The 12,676-nt window shown below is 36.8% G+C and overlaps 1 protein-coding gene and 1 non-coding gene across 11 annotated transcripts in view; one reads left to right on the top strand and one right to left on the bottom strand.

Annotated features, from left to right (window-relative positions):
* The window catches only part of ANKHD1 (ankyrin repeat and KH domain containing 1), a 123,479-nt gene that overhangs the window by 15,627 nt on the left and 95,176 nt on the right, over positions 1 to 12,676 (bottom strand). For all 10 annotated transcript variants that reach the window (XR_010942141.1, XM_067731956.1, XM_067731950.1 and 7 more), the window contains 7 exons: positions 12,220 to 12,315; positions 11,642 to 11,758; positions 6,997 to 7,171; positions 5,743 to 6,199; positions 4,785 to 4,931; positions 2,703 to 2,852; positions 925 to 2,537 (listed from right to left, as the gene is read on the bottom strand). Coding sequence is in view for 9 of the 10 variants with exons in the window: in XM_067731956.1 (XP_067588057.1) it covers positions 925 to 2,537; positions 2,703 to 2,852; positions 4,785 to 4,931; positions 5,743 to 6,199; positions 6,997 to 7,171; positions 11,642 to 11,758; positions 12,220 to 12,315 (2,755 nt within the window). In the remaining variant the exon portion in view is untranslated. The remainder of the gene's footprint in view (positions 1 to 924; positions 2,538 to 2,702; positions 2,853 to 4,784; positions 4,932 to 5,742; positions 6,200 to 6,996; positions 7,172 to 11,641; positions 11,759 to 12,219; positions 12,316 to 12,676) is intronic.
* Positions 7,860 to 7,969, top strand: LOC137222833 (U6 spliceosomal RNA). The gene has a single exon (XR_010942624.1). It is a non-coding gene; the product is annotated as a U6 spliceosomal RNA (small nuclear RNA).

Genomic DNA, 12,676 nt, shown 5'->3' with positions numbered 1-12,676 from the left:
TATCTGATAGAAAAGCTAAGGCTATGCCATATCCATAAACTCACAAATTTTAAACAACCTAGATCAGTTTATAATTAGCAAAAAGGAAAGATGGGCTATGGGACAGTTTTTCAACTGGAAGAAAAATGCGAAGTGGCACTAGTTCTTATTACCCCCATTCTAGGTCAGCCACAATTTCTAATTTGTTTTTCAGAATAGAGCAAAGAGATTGGACTAAAATTTGGCCCTTAGACTCTGGAAAATAGATTCTGGTTTTCCAAATATCTCCAAGCCACCACTAGCCTCTTATCTTTCTAAATCTTTCTTATACTGCCTCAGCAGCTAATTTCTAATTTCAAAGAACAAACAGCTGATTCAAAATGTTTTTTTTTTGGTTAAATATGAGCCTATACATGACTGGATCTCTTCAAATAGCTCCATCTAATATAAATAATATAGAGTTATGACATCATTTAATATTCATTCTGAGCACCCAAGACTGAAAACAAAGAATGTAGATTATGGACGGTAACCTAAACACCTTCGTAACCCAAACTTTTTAATCTCAGAAATGCAGGCAATCACTATGATTTAAAAAATGTCTGTAAATTTGGAATGCTTGAAGCATCCTATGAGTCCTTTTTTATTAATATCATCTTATACCAATTCTCAGAAAAAGGACTGACACAAGGTATAACTTCCTTGAAATAAGGTGCAGAGAGATCATAAAAGACAATATAAAGCAGCTCATATGTGAGTGACTTACCTACATTTTGGCCACTCAATCAGCAGTCATTAAGGGGTCTTTACTATTTATGACACACCTTCATTTCTTTAAAAGATCATGCAATATTATGTACAAAATAAATGCTTTATTACTTTGGAAGGTTAGATTATGTTGTTAAAGCCCCAAACTGTGAGGTAATGATAGTTATAATAACTTACCAACTGGACTAGTAGAAACTCGCTGGGAAGGTGATCTGAAGCCAGGTGCCTTGGAGTTGTCAGGGTGCACGTTTTCCAAGTGTCCAAGTACAGAGTTACCCAGGAACGCTGACTGAACAGTGAAAGAGGCATCTGCAGTAACTCGTGAGGACAGTGGACCATCTCCCCAACCCTGGTTAGCTGGCACCTGACTGCTGTCAAAAAGACTACTGAAGTGATTGAAAAGTGTGGCTGGGCCAAACGTAGGTGGCAAAGATTTATTTGCTGGGTTAATGTGCATCTGAGAACCATTCATAATGTTCATGGCTGAAGAAAGCTGCACTGCAGCTGGTGGGCCTTGAGGTGGTGTTAAAGGAACTGGATTTGTCACAAAAATAGACTGGGGATCCTGGTGTATAGTTGCATTTGGTACCACCGAGTAAAAAGAACTTCTGGGTTGCATTCGATGAGAAACTCGAGGTGCTGGTACAGCTAACTGAGGTAAATTACTGGTATCCTGATTATCAGCAGCAACCAATCTAGGTGATGCCAAAGTCAATGGAGCAGGTTCTGAATTAGATGCAAAAGGCATTGACATAGGACTTAAATCAGACAAACTGGATGGCTGTGTTTCCTCCTGTGTGTTATTGGAGGGAGGAGTGGGACTACCAGATGGGTGAGTTTCTGGAGCTCCTGGGGTGTTGCTGGCAGAGCTACTGCAGCTGTTGGCAGTTGAAGAGGGGGTACACAGGTTTGCCATGGACTGGTCCTGTGTGGACACTTTCTCTTTGGGGGCTGGCATGGCAGAGAAAGACTCCGTCTTTTGTGAAGAAAGCTGTGCTTGAGGAGTACTTGCAGGCAGAAATGTGGTGGGAACTTGCCCACTAGTGATAGGTGCAGAGGAGACAGAAGGCAGGGAACTACAAGTGCTTGTCACAGAGGAAATCACTGCTGCTGGAGGACTTGTCTTAGGCACACAGGCAAACAACTGCTTTCTGACTGATGAAGGAGTCCGGGTATTAGTCACACACAGTTGCTGACTGGCAGCAACTACAGAAGAGACAGTGATAGGACAACTGGCAGTAGCTAGTCCAGCAGACTCTGAGGGTAAAACAGTCCCGTTCTGGTTAGGTAGACGGCCTGTATTATTATGCTTTGGAGAGCTATTTGTGTTGCCAGGATTCACAGGTCTCACTGGGAATGGTCCCCAAGTGTTAGGAGAAGGTGAAAATGTTCCTCCAAACTGGGCCATGGGTAAACGAGGATGCCGAATCTGTTGCATAGTTTGAGCAGCCAGCAGGGCAAAATGAGGGTGAGGATAAGCTAAGGGTAGAGAAACTGGGAAAGAAGAACGTACATTTGCTGGAACGTTCTTATTAAGTTTATTAGTGGGCTGGAACGTAGATAATGTTGTTGCCTGTGAAGTTACAAGACTTGGAGCACCCAAGGGAAATGCATTTTTACTGGAAGCTGCTGTGGTGCCTACTCCAGATGAGAAGTTTGCATGGATGGCTTTGGTGCTGGCAGGTGTTCTGATATGGTTTTTAGGAATCAAGTCTTCCAGTTCCTTAGCAGGATCTTGAATAAGTGCACTGATAAGTTGAACTGCATATCTTGTTGATTCTGTACCACCCCTGGGGAGAAAACAAACAAAAAACAGAACAAGATCAAAAATATACAAAACTAGGTAATCTTTATCATGAAACAGAATTCTTGATTGTACCATACCTAACAAAAATGTACTTCTAATAAAATTTAATTTCCTCATAGAACTAACGATATGTATATCTCACAATTACCTTATTGTGATCATTCTCTCGCCATTCTTATCTTTTTGTTTATCCACATCAATATGGGCACCAGTAACATCTTGTATTGCAGTGATGTTGCATCCTCCTCTTCCCATTATCCTGGAAACCACTGAGGCTGGAACAGACAATTTCTTTGACCTACAAAATGAAGACCACACATAAGCTTATGAAATCAAAAGGTTTATTAAAAAAGATGTCTCGGGCTTTCCTGGTGGCCCAGTGGTTGGGAATCCGCCTGCCAATGCAGGGGATATGGGTTCAATCCCTGGCCTGGGAGGATCCCACATGCCACGGAGCAACTAAGCCTGCGTGCCACAACTACTGAAGCCCACGCGCCTAGAGCCCGTGCTCGGCAGCACAAGAAGCCACCGCAGTGAGAAGCCCATGCACCACAGGGAGGAGTGGCCCCTGCTCGCCGCAACTAGAGAGAGCCCGCGCACAGCAACAAAGACCCAACGCAGCCAAAAATAAATTAATTAATTAAAAAAAAAAAAGATGTCTCAGTAAGTATGTTCATGAACATTTGTAGAATAGTATTTCTCAAACCTTAAAGAGGAAATTACTAGAAGTTTTTATTTTAGAAACTGACCTCTTATTATATTGAATTTAATTTAGTGAAGGTAAAAAACACACTGCCATTTAAAAAAATTATATTTAAGTCACTCATGATCTCAGCATTCAAATCTGCATAAACTATCACATGTTAACTAAACTGCAATGATCATATATTGATACTTTCAAAATTAAAATAATGCATACCACATTGTTAAACTCTATACTGAAAATGAATAAAGGCAGCTTATCAGTGTCAACAACTTTACTTAGCAATAAAAAATAAAGCCTCAGATTTGTACATAAAAAGCAATCCACAAGTGGAGCCTGGGACTTCCACTTGTGTGAGAAAACACCAGAGGCTGATTTTGGGATCTGACAAGATGGCCTGGGTGTCCTGCAGGATTATCACGGAAACCCAGTGTTTGCTGGCAGAACCAAATGAGAGCAACACCCATTATTTTCATGTGGTCACTGCTGACTGCCAGGATTCCCTCCTAGGGAGGGACCCTCAAACTTTGAACTATACCTTCCAGAAGAATACCCAATTGTAGACTCTAAAATACATTTCATGATCAAAATTTAATATCCTAATGTAGACAAACTGGGAAGAAAATATGTAGCTATTTTGAAAGCTAGAGCATAGACTAGGCCATGAATAATACTTAAATCAATCTGATCATCAAGTGTGCATCACTTCTGTTCTGCCAAGACTTCTTCCTTTTTTGTTTGCTTTTAATGGACACAAAGTCTTAGAAAAATTACAGAATAAAAACTCAGACATCTTAGTCCTTTGGTGATTAAGTGCACATTAGCAAACCTATGTCTTATTCTGGTTCCCTGTTGTAAAGCATGAGCAGAGGCTAGAAATACCTTCTGGATTGTGTGAAACATTTAAAAGCAATGGCTCCTGTCTGCTTTTATTCATTTCCCCCATCATGGTTTAAGTATAAAGCAGTGTGAATGAAGGGAGTTGTCAAAGTTAGCTGCAGGGGTGTTGGTACTTGTATTTATTTATTTTTTTTGAGGGAGAAGGTAGTTTTAATTTTATGGGCTCCCCCCCACTCTTTATGGTGATCTAACTGCATTGGTTAAAAGCAGATATAGATTCTCTAGCGAAGTCTAACTTTATTTAAATGCTGTAGATGGACAAACTTGTCTGAATCAAAATGGGACCATTAAACAAACATCATAGCCTTCACAAATAGCATTATGACTTTGCTGTCAATGAATCTTCCCCTTAAGAAGCCTGTGACCTTTTTGTATGGTTTGTCTGTAAACTGTATGTCTTATGTTTTAATAAAATATTTTTTGTTATTCTAAAGCCAACATTTCTTGTATCATATAAAATATGCATACAAAATTTACATACTGTTTCTAATTTTGCTTTAGCCTACTCTGGATGTAGTATGGCATTGCAATTGAATATAATAACCACATTCAAATTATTCATTAATTAACTGGATAACCATCTCACAAGAGGAGAAAAGTTAAAAAGACGAGACTAATACTACTTACCTTCGAACAACTTCTTTCCACCCTTCCTCTCTTTTTTGCCCCCTTTTAGGGCTAGTCAGATTCAGCTTTATGTTTGAAGAGCTTAATGGCAACGACACTGACTTGTACGTTGTTGATAAGGAATTAGGATTCACTTCACCTTCAAGTCTGAGAAGAGAAATATCAAGGCCAATAAATGATAAATTTTAAGATAGAAACTCAAGAGATTTGCTGAAGTATCTGAATTAAAATTTGGCACACCAGGGCTTCCCTGGTGGTGCAGTGGTTAAGAATCCACCTGCCAATGCAGGGACACGGGTTCGAGCCCTGGGCTGGGAAGATCCCACATGCCGTGGAGCAACTAAGCCTGCTCACCACAACTACTGAGCCTGCGCTCTAGAGCCCGCGAGCCACAACTACTGAGCCCACGTGTCTAGAGCCCGTGCCCTGCAACAGGAGAAGCCACTGCAATGAGAAGCCCGCGCACCGCAACGAAGAGTAGCCCCCGCTCGCCACAACTAGAGAAAGCCCGCGTGCAGCAACCAAAACCCAATGCAGCCAAAATTAAATAAATAAATTTATATAAAAAAACCCAAAAACCTTGTTAAAAAAAAATTTGGCATATCAAATTATTAACAATTCAGAAAAATAGAAATAGGGCAAAGAGTCCATTATTTATTTTAGTATTAAAATGGATTCAGAAGCCAAAAGAACTATATATAATCAATAAAAATGACATAGTTAAAATCAAGGAACGCTAATATTTTCAGCTTCAAAGTTGAATGTTAAAAGTTCTAACAATTTCATTGCATAACTAGCACATGATAAGGAGGACACTGGTGAATTTCAGTTTTAAATGCTGAAGACAGGTAATGTGGTAGACTTCAATTGTTCAATACAACTTATGTTACTTCAAGTTCTTGTGCCAGGCATGAAAAAGGAAAGGTAGGTGCAGAGTTAACAAGTCAGAAAATTTTACCGTGTCTGAGTTTTGGAAGCAGCAGTACTTGTCTTTTCTTCTTGGGAATGGAGTAGCAGTGAGGGGTATCTCCTATCACTAGAGGAATTCACATCCATAGTGAAATTTAACTCTTGGCTTTTACCACCACTACTACTCTCACTGTTGCAATCTGTGCTGTCCAAGTTATCTGAATCACTATTCCCACCTGCACCGCCACCTCTGGGTTCTCCATTTATTTTATTCTTATCTGCCTTTTGCTGTGCTAAGGATATATGTTGTTCTGGTAATATTAAATGTGCAGTGGGAGGGGTCTCTTTTGTTTTGTTCTTCTTATTTTTCCGATTGGTGCTGGGAGTTGTCACAACATTGGCCCTTTTTTTCCCAAACACATTTGTGAATGTTGCAGATGTTGCAGAGATTCCGATTGTGGTGGTGGTGGTCGCACTAGGAGGTTCTATGGGAACTTCTTGCTCCACTGAAATTATGAAAAAGGATAAAAATCACACTGAGAGCCACAGATCTCAAAACAAATTGTGACAGAATATACCTAATAATTCATAATAATTCAGACCCTTAGGTCATATTTTCCTTTTACCAGTATTCACTAGTAAATAAAGAAATCTTTACTGTTGTGAGAATATACTATATCATATTTTGATGTCTAACTTGGTATAAAACATTAACATTCTTAAGATCTGAAATGCTAGTCTCATAAACTAAACAAAAATCACAATATAGTTTGAATTTAAGAAATTTTTCAAATAGCATTTTAGAATTAGAAGTCAAATAGAGCAAAATTATTTGCCTACTACAACCACTGCCAGACTGTACAATAAACAACTCTGAGAGTAATGGACCTCAACCCTATAGAGCTTCAAGACTGAACCTTAGTTAAAAATTTATTGAGGAAATGAACCTCTTCCCAGTTTCCAACTGGGGAAGGAGAGGGTAGAGAAGAACCTGAAGAAAAGCTGGCAAACCTCTTACTGTATCACTTTTAGGACATACATAATGTTTTTACAGGGAAACTTAAGTTACAACTGAATGTCTTCAAATTATGTGCTTGCCTTCCCCCTTCAGTTTCTCTGTGTCACTTTACAATGTAAAATATTTAGAAGTATTTACTATGGAAGTCAACTGTCTATTTCAGCTTAAAGTAACTGAATATTTAACTAGAATTAGTTTTGAGAGTTTTGAGAGCAAAGAGCACTCAAAATGAAGTTGATAAACACAGAAGAATTTTATCACTAATTCAGATGGTTCATTTCTCACCATCTTCATCATTCTCCTCTTCATCTTCATCCTCTGGTAGTTCTGAATTCTCCTTAGGTTTGTTTTCCTCATCTTCTTCCTGCTTCCTTTTCTGCTCCTCTTTTTTCTTTTTTCTCTTTTCTTTTCTTTTCTCTCTTTTAGCTGCAAGAGCCTGCTTTCTGCTCTCCTCTCTTGACTGCAAATAAAGTAGGTATCTCATTTTATCAATAAGGCAGTAATTTAAAATAAATAATGAAATGATATTTTTGTTTATGATACATGGGGTTTCCCATAGATGTCAGTCTTAACACACATTTATAAAAGCAACAAAAGAAGAAATAGATAAGCTGGACATAATCAAAATTAAAAGTTTTTGTGCTTCAAAGGGATCATCAATAAAGTGAAAAGACAACCCATAAAATGGTGAAAAATTTTTGCTTATCTGGTAAGGGCTTGTATCAAGAATTTATAAAGAACTCGTTAACTCAATAATGAAAAGACAAATAACTCAATTAAAAAATGGGCAAAAGATCTGAACAGACGTTTCTCCAAACATATACAAATGGCCAATAAACACATGAAGAGATAGATGCTCAATATCACAAGCCATCAGGGAAAAGCAAATCAAATCAAAATGATACCCACTTCACTGTCACTAGGATGCCTATAATCAACAAAAAGACAGATAAAACAAATCATGGTGAGGATATGAAGAAATCGAAGCCTTCATATACTGCTGGTAGGATCATAAAATGGTGCCGCTACCTTGGAAAACAATCTAGAAGTTTCTCAAATGGTTAAACACAGAACTGCCATATGATCTAGCAATTCCATTCCTAGATATATACCCAATGAAAACATATTCATACAAAAACTTGTACACCATGCTTGCTTCAGCACCATATATACTAAAAAAATTGAAATAACACAGAGAAGATTAGCAGGGCTCCTGCATAAGGATGAAACACAAATTCATGAAGCATTCCAAGTTAAAACAAACAAAAAACTTGTATACCTATGAAATAGAAACAACCTAAATGTCCATCAACTAATAAATGGGTAAACAAAATGTGGTATATCTATATAATGGGATATTATGCAGCAGTAAAAAAATAAATAAATGAAGTACTGATACATGCTACAACATGGATGAACCTTGAAAACACTATGAATTGCAAGAAGCCAGTCACAGAGGACCAAATACTGTCTGATTCCATTTATATGAAATGTCCAGAATAAGCAAAACCATAGATTTATGTGGCATTTGTTTGACTGAAATGCAGCTATTGCTGGAAAGGGTGTGGAGAAAAGGGAACCCTCTCGCACTGCTGGTGGAAATGTAAATTGATATAGCCACTATGGAGAACAGTATGGAGGTTCCTTAAAAAACTAAAAATAGAACTACCATACGACCCAGCAATCTCACTACGGGGCATATACCCTGAGAAAACCATAATTCAAAAAGGGTCATGTACCAAAATGTTCATTGTGGCTCTATTTACAATAGCCAGGACATGGAATCAACCTAAATGCCCATTGACAGATGAATGGATAAAGAAGATGTGGCACATATATACAATGGAATATTACTCAGTCATAAAAAGAAATGAAATTGAGTTACTTGTAGTGAGGTGGATGGACCTAGAGACTGTAATACAGAGTGAAGGAAGTCAGAAAGAGAAAAACAAATACCGTATGCTAACACATATATATGGAATCTAAAAAAAAAAAAAAAAGGTTCTGAAGAACCTAGGGGCAGGACAGGAATAAAGACTTAGACATAGAGAATGGACATGAGGATGGGGGAGGGGGAAGGGTAAACTGGGACAAGTGAGAGAGTGGCATGGACATATATACACTACCAAATGTAAAACAGATAGCTAGTGGGAAGCAGACACATAGCACAGGGAGATCAGCTCGATGCTTTGTGTCCACCTAGACGGGTGGGATAGGGAGGGTGGGAGGGAGAAGCAAGAGGGAGGAGATATGGGGATATATGTATATATCACTTTGTTATACAGCAGAAACTAACACACCACTATAAAGCAATTATACTCCAATAAAGATGTTAAAAAAATAAAATAAAATGCAGCTATTATGCTTTTATAAGGTATTAACAAATTTCACTATGAAAATATCCACAGGAGGCCATTATAGAAATTACTTTCGCCTTACTTTATAGTTTTGCTTTGCTTAGTACTAGAAAATATATTTTTTTCAGACAGGGGAACATGGTAATGGTCACCTCACATCATAATGAAAACTCAAAACAAACAGAAAACACATCAAATTACTCATATTTGTGTGGAAATTATCTAAAAAAGGTTCACCATAAGAATCTGTCAATGAAGTCCAGTTGTCCTGGTAATTAAGTAAAGCATTTTCCTCAAAACTATAATTTACCATTCTGAGTCATAAGTTACTCTTTGACATTTTTACTTATCTAATCAGGCATCGGCAAACTATGGCCTGAATGTTAAGACTTTTACATTTTAAATGGTTGAAAAAATAAAAAGAAGAATATTTTGTGACATGAAAATACTATGAAATTAAAATTTTGATGTCCATAAATAAAGTTCTATTGGAACACATTCATTTAGGCATTGTCTATGGGTGCTTTCGTGCTATAACAGCAGAGTCAAGGAGTTATGACAGAGATCGTATGGGCCTACAAAGCCTAAAATATTTACTCTTCAGCATTTCATAGAAAAAGTCTGTTGGGAATTCCCTGGTGGTCCAGTGGTTAGGACTCTGCGCTCTCACTGCCAAGGGCCTGGGTTCAGTCCCTGGTCGGGGAACTAAGATCCCACAACCACGAGGCGAAACCAAAAAAATTTAAAAATTAAAATTAAAAAAATAAAGAATAAAAAAATAAAAAGTTGGGTTTCCCTGGCGGTGCAGTGGTTGAGAGTCCGCCTGCCAATGCAGGGGACGCGGGTTCGTGCCCTGGTCCGGGAAGATCCCACATGCCGCGGAGTGGCTAGGCCCGTGAGCCATGGCCACTGAGCCTGCGCGTCCAGAGCCTGTGCTCCACAACGGGAGAGGCCACAGCAGTGAGAGGCCCGCGTACCGCAAAAAAAATAAAAAAGTCTGTCAACCCCCTATGTAAATGAGAAAGGGGCTGAGCATTAAGAGAAAAAATAATTGTTAACTGAATATGCAGTTTCATCACTCGGTTGGCATAAGAGCAAAACGGCTGTTTAAGGAATTGCTGACCATATCCCTGGGTAGTTACACAAAAATAAAAATTATAGAACACAGGAGGGACCTTAGTAGTCATCAAACTTCAAACTTCATTTTAAAATGAATATTAGTTTCCCCCTTCTGATTTTAACTGTAATCAAGTTTATCATGGAGGTATTAAATTTATTTAATTTCCTAATGATAAAACTTTAAGGTTTATACCCTTCCCCCTGTTATAAGCAATTTAACAGTGAATGTCCTTTTGTATGTTCACATCTTTGAGCATTTATCAAAGTATTTACCTTAGGCTAAATTTCTAGAAGAGGAGTGACTGGAGTAGGTATGCACCCTTTTTAATTTAATGCATTTGTCAAATCATCTCCATTAATACTTATACTAATTTATACCATACATCAAAAATCATACTAGAAGGCTAATTTCTGCATACCCTAGCCATCAATATCTATTACCAAACCTTTAAATTTTAAGTTTTCCTAATCTGGTAAAAGAAATTTAAATCACTCTTTCACTGTGCATTTCTTTGTTTATTCATGAAGTTGAGCATTCTCCATGTATTTATTGAACATTTATATTTCTTCTGTGAATTGCCCATTTGTGTGATCATTTTTCATTCTGGGCAAGTTATCTTTTTCTCATTGTTTTTTTTTTTTTTTTGATGTGACCATTTTTAAAGTCTTTATTGAATTTGTACAATATCGTTTCTGTTTTATATTTTGGTTTTTTGGCCCCGAGGCATGTGGGATTAGAGGCAAAGTCTTAACCTCTAGACCACCAGGGAAATCCCTTTCTCGTTGATTTGTAAGCAATTTTTTCTTCTGTTTTTAACTTACAAGTTTTGATTTTCTTTAAAATTAAAAATTGATGTCAAAATTTTAGCATCTCTCAAAATGATCTTTTTCCTTCCTTTTATCATCAACAAAATATCTTAATATTAAGCTATCTCCTGCATTTCTATAATAACTCTACTTGATTATGCTATTTATTCTTTTAATATAATTTCTGGGTTCATAACAACACCCTCCTTTTCCAGGTAAGCACACTAAGCCTCAGAAAAGCGACCTTTTTTTTTTTTTAACTTTTTCAATTATACTACCACACATCCTAGGAAACTTAGATACTTACTCTTTAATTAAGGATCTAATAAACCACTTATAGCCCATATCTTATAATAAACGAAAGATTTCCAATGTTTAAAAAAATTTCTTCCCAGACTAATATTAAAACCACTTAGGCAGTAATGTTATTTGGAAAATTGTGATCTGCTCAGAAACTAATTCCTCACTTATATGGTTAAAAGTATTTTTTATGTATAGGTCAGAATCAAAAAATTGATGGTAGTTTGATAATCTATTAATCATTTTTTAAAAAGAGATTTTGTTAAGATTATGGTCATATCAGTGGCAAATTTATTCTACTAGATTTTCAACCATTTCTAATAAAGAAAATTATTTTTCCCACTCACCTTTTCCAGATCAAGTTCCTTTAAAAGAATACTTGCATTCTTATTTGCTTCTGCAGCCTGCTGGTCTTTAGCCTTCACAATTGTCTCAACACACTGGTGACATTTTTTCAACAGTTCCTATAGTGGAAAATGGAATTATATAAATATAGGAACACATAAACAGGCCAATAAAACTTGAGCTGATAAGTATACCAAAGTTCAGGGCTTAAAGCCTCAAATTACTGAATATTCACTAAACCAAATTAAGCTATCCTTTGAGTCTAGTCTTTGATTGAAAAATCAAAATAAGGTACCATTTTCTAAAAAGTTTGTGTTCTTAGAAAATTTTCTAATCAGGCTAATAGTCTAGTAATAAACTTTAGCTGCAGTCACTGTAATTATGGTCCATAATAGGAAGGAAATCTCAAAATAATTTATAAAAAATATACTCATTCTTCATTTGCAAATGGGGAAACTAAAGCATAGAAAAATCAGATGATCAGTCTCATAGAGGATGAAAAGAACGGGCTGCTAACATATACTCTGGCATATAATTCAACAAAGAACAAAAATGTGCTTCAACAGCATATTAAACCTACCTTATCTGTGATTGTTGCTATGTATCTCATGCATTCTATATCAGAAGGGAACTGATTGACCTCTTTCACCAAATACTGAACAACTTTTACATGACCCTGTAAGAAGTATAACAAAAAATACACAAAAGAATACTTTGAAAATTGGCCCATATGCTTAAAAACTTAAGGGTAAAAGGTACAGTAACACTTGAGAGTTTACTAAACTTAAAATTGAAATTATGAAAATAGAAACAGTGTTGAGTTTATAAACAGAAAGCGGTAAGTACAACATGCTGGGAAATATATGGTGGACCAAACGACATTTCTCTTGAATTTAATCTGCCCACATCCCATTGAAAATAGACAAACTTTAAAAAATATATATCTCCTAGAATAAATCGATTAGTAAAATAAAAATTGGTGATGTGAAATGAATCTCAATATAAAAGGGAAATTAGTCCGAAAACAAAGAGGATGT

The sequence above is a fragment of the Pseudorca crassidens genome, chromosome 3, assembly GCF_039906515.1.
Source record: "Pseudorca crassidens isolate mPseCra1 chromosome 3, mPseCra1.hap1, whole genome shotgun sequence".
NCBI lineage: Eukaryota > Metazoa > Chordata > Mammalia > Artiodactyla > Delphinidae > Pseudorca > Pseudorca crassidens.
The sequence above is the reverse complement of the archived record's forward strand: the minus strand, read 5'-3'. Positions and strand labels throughout refer to the sequence as shown.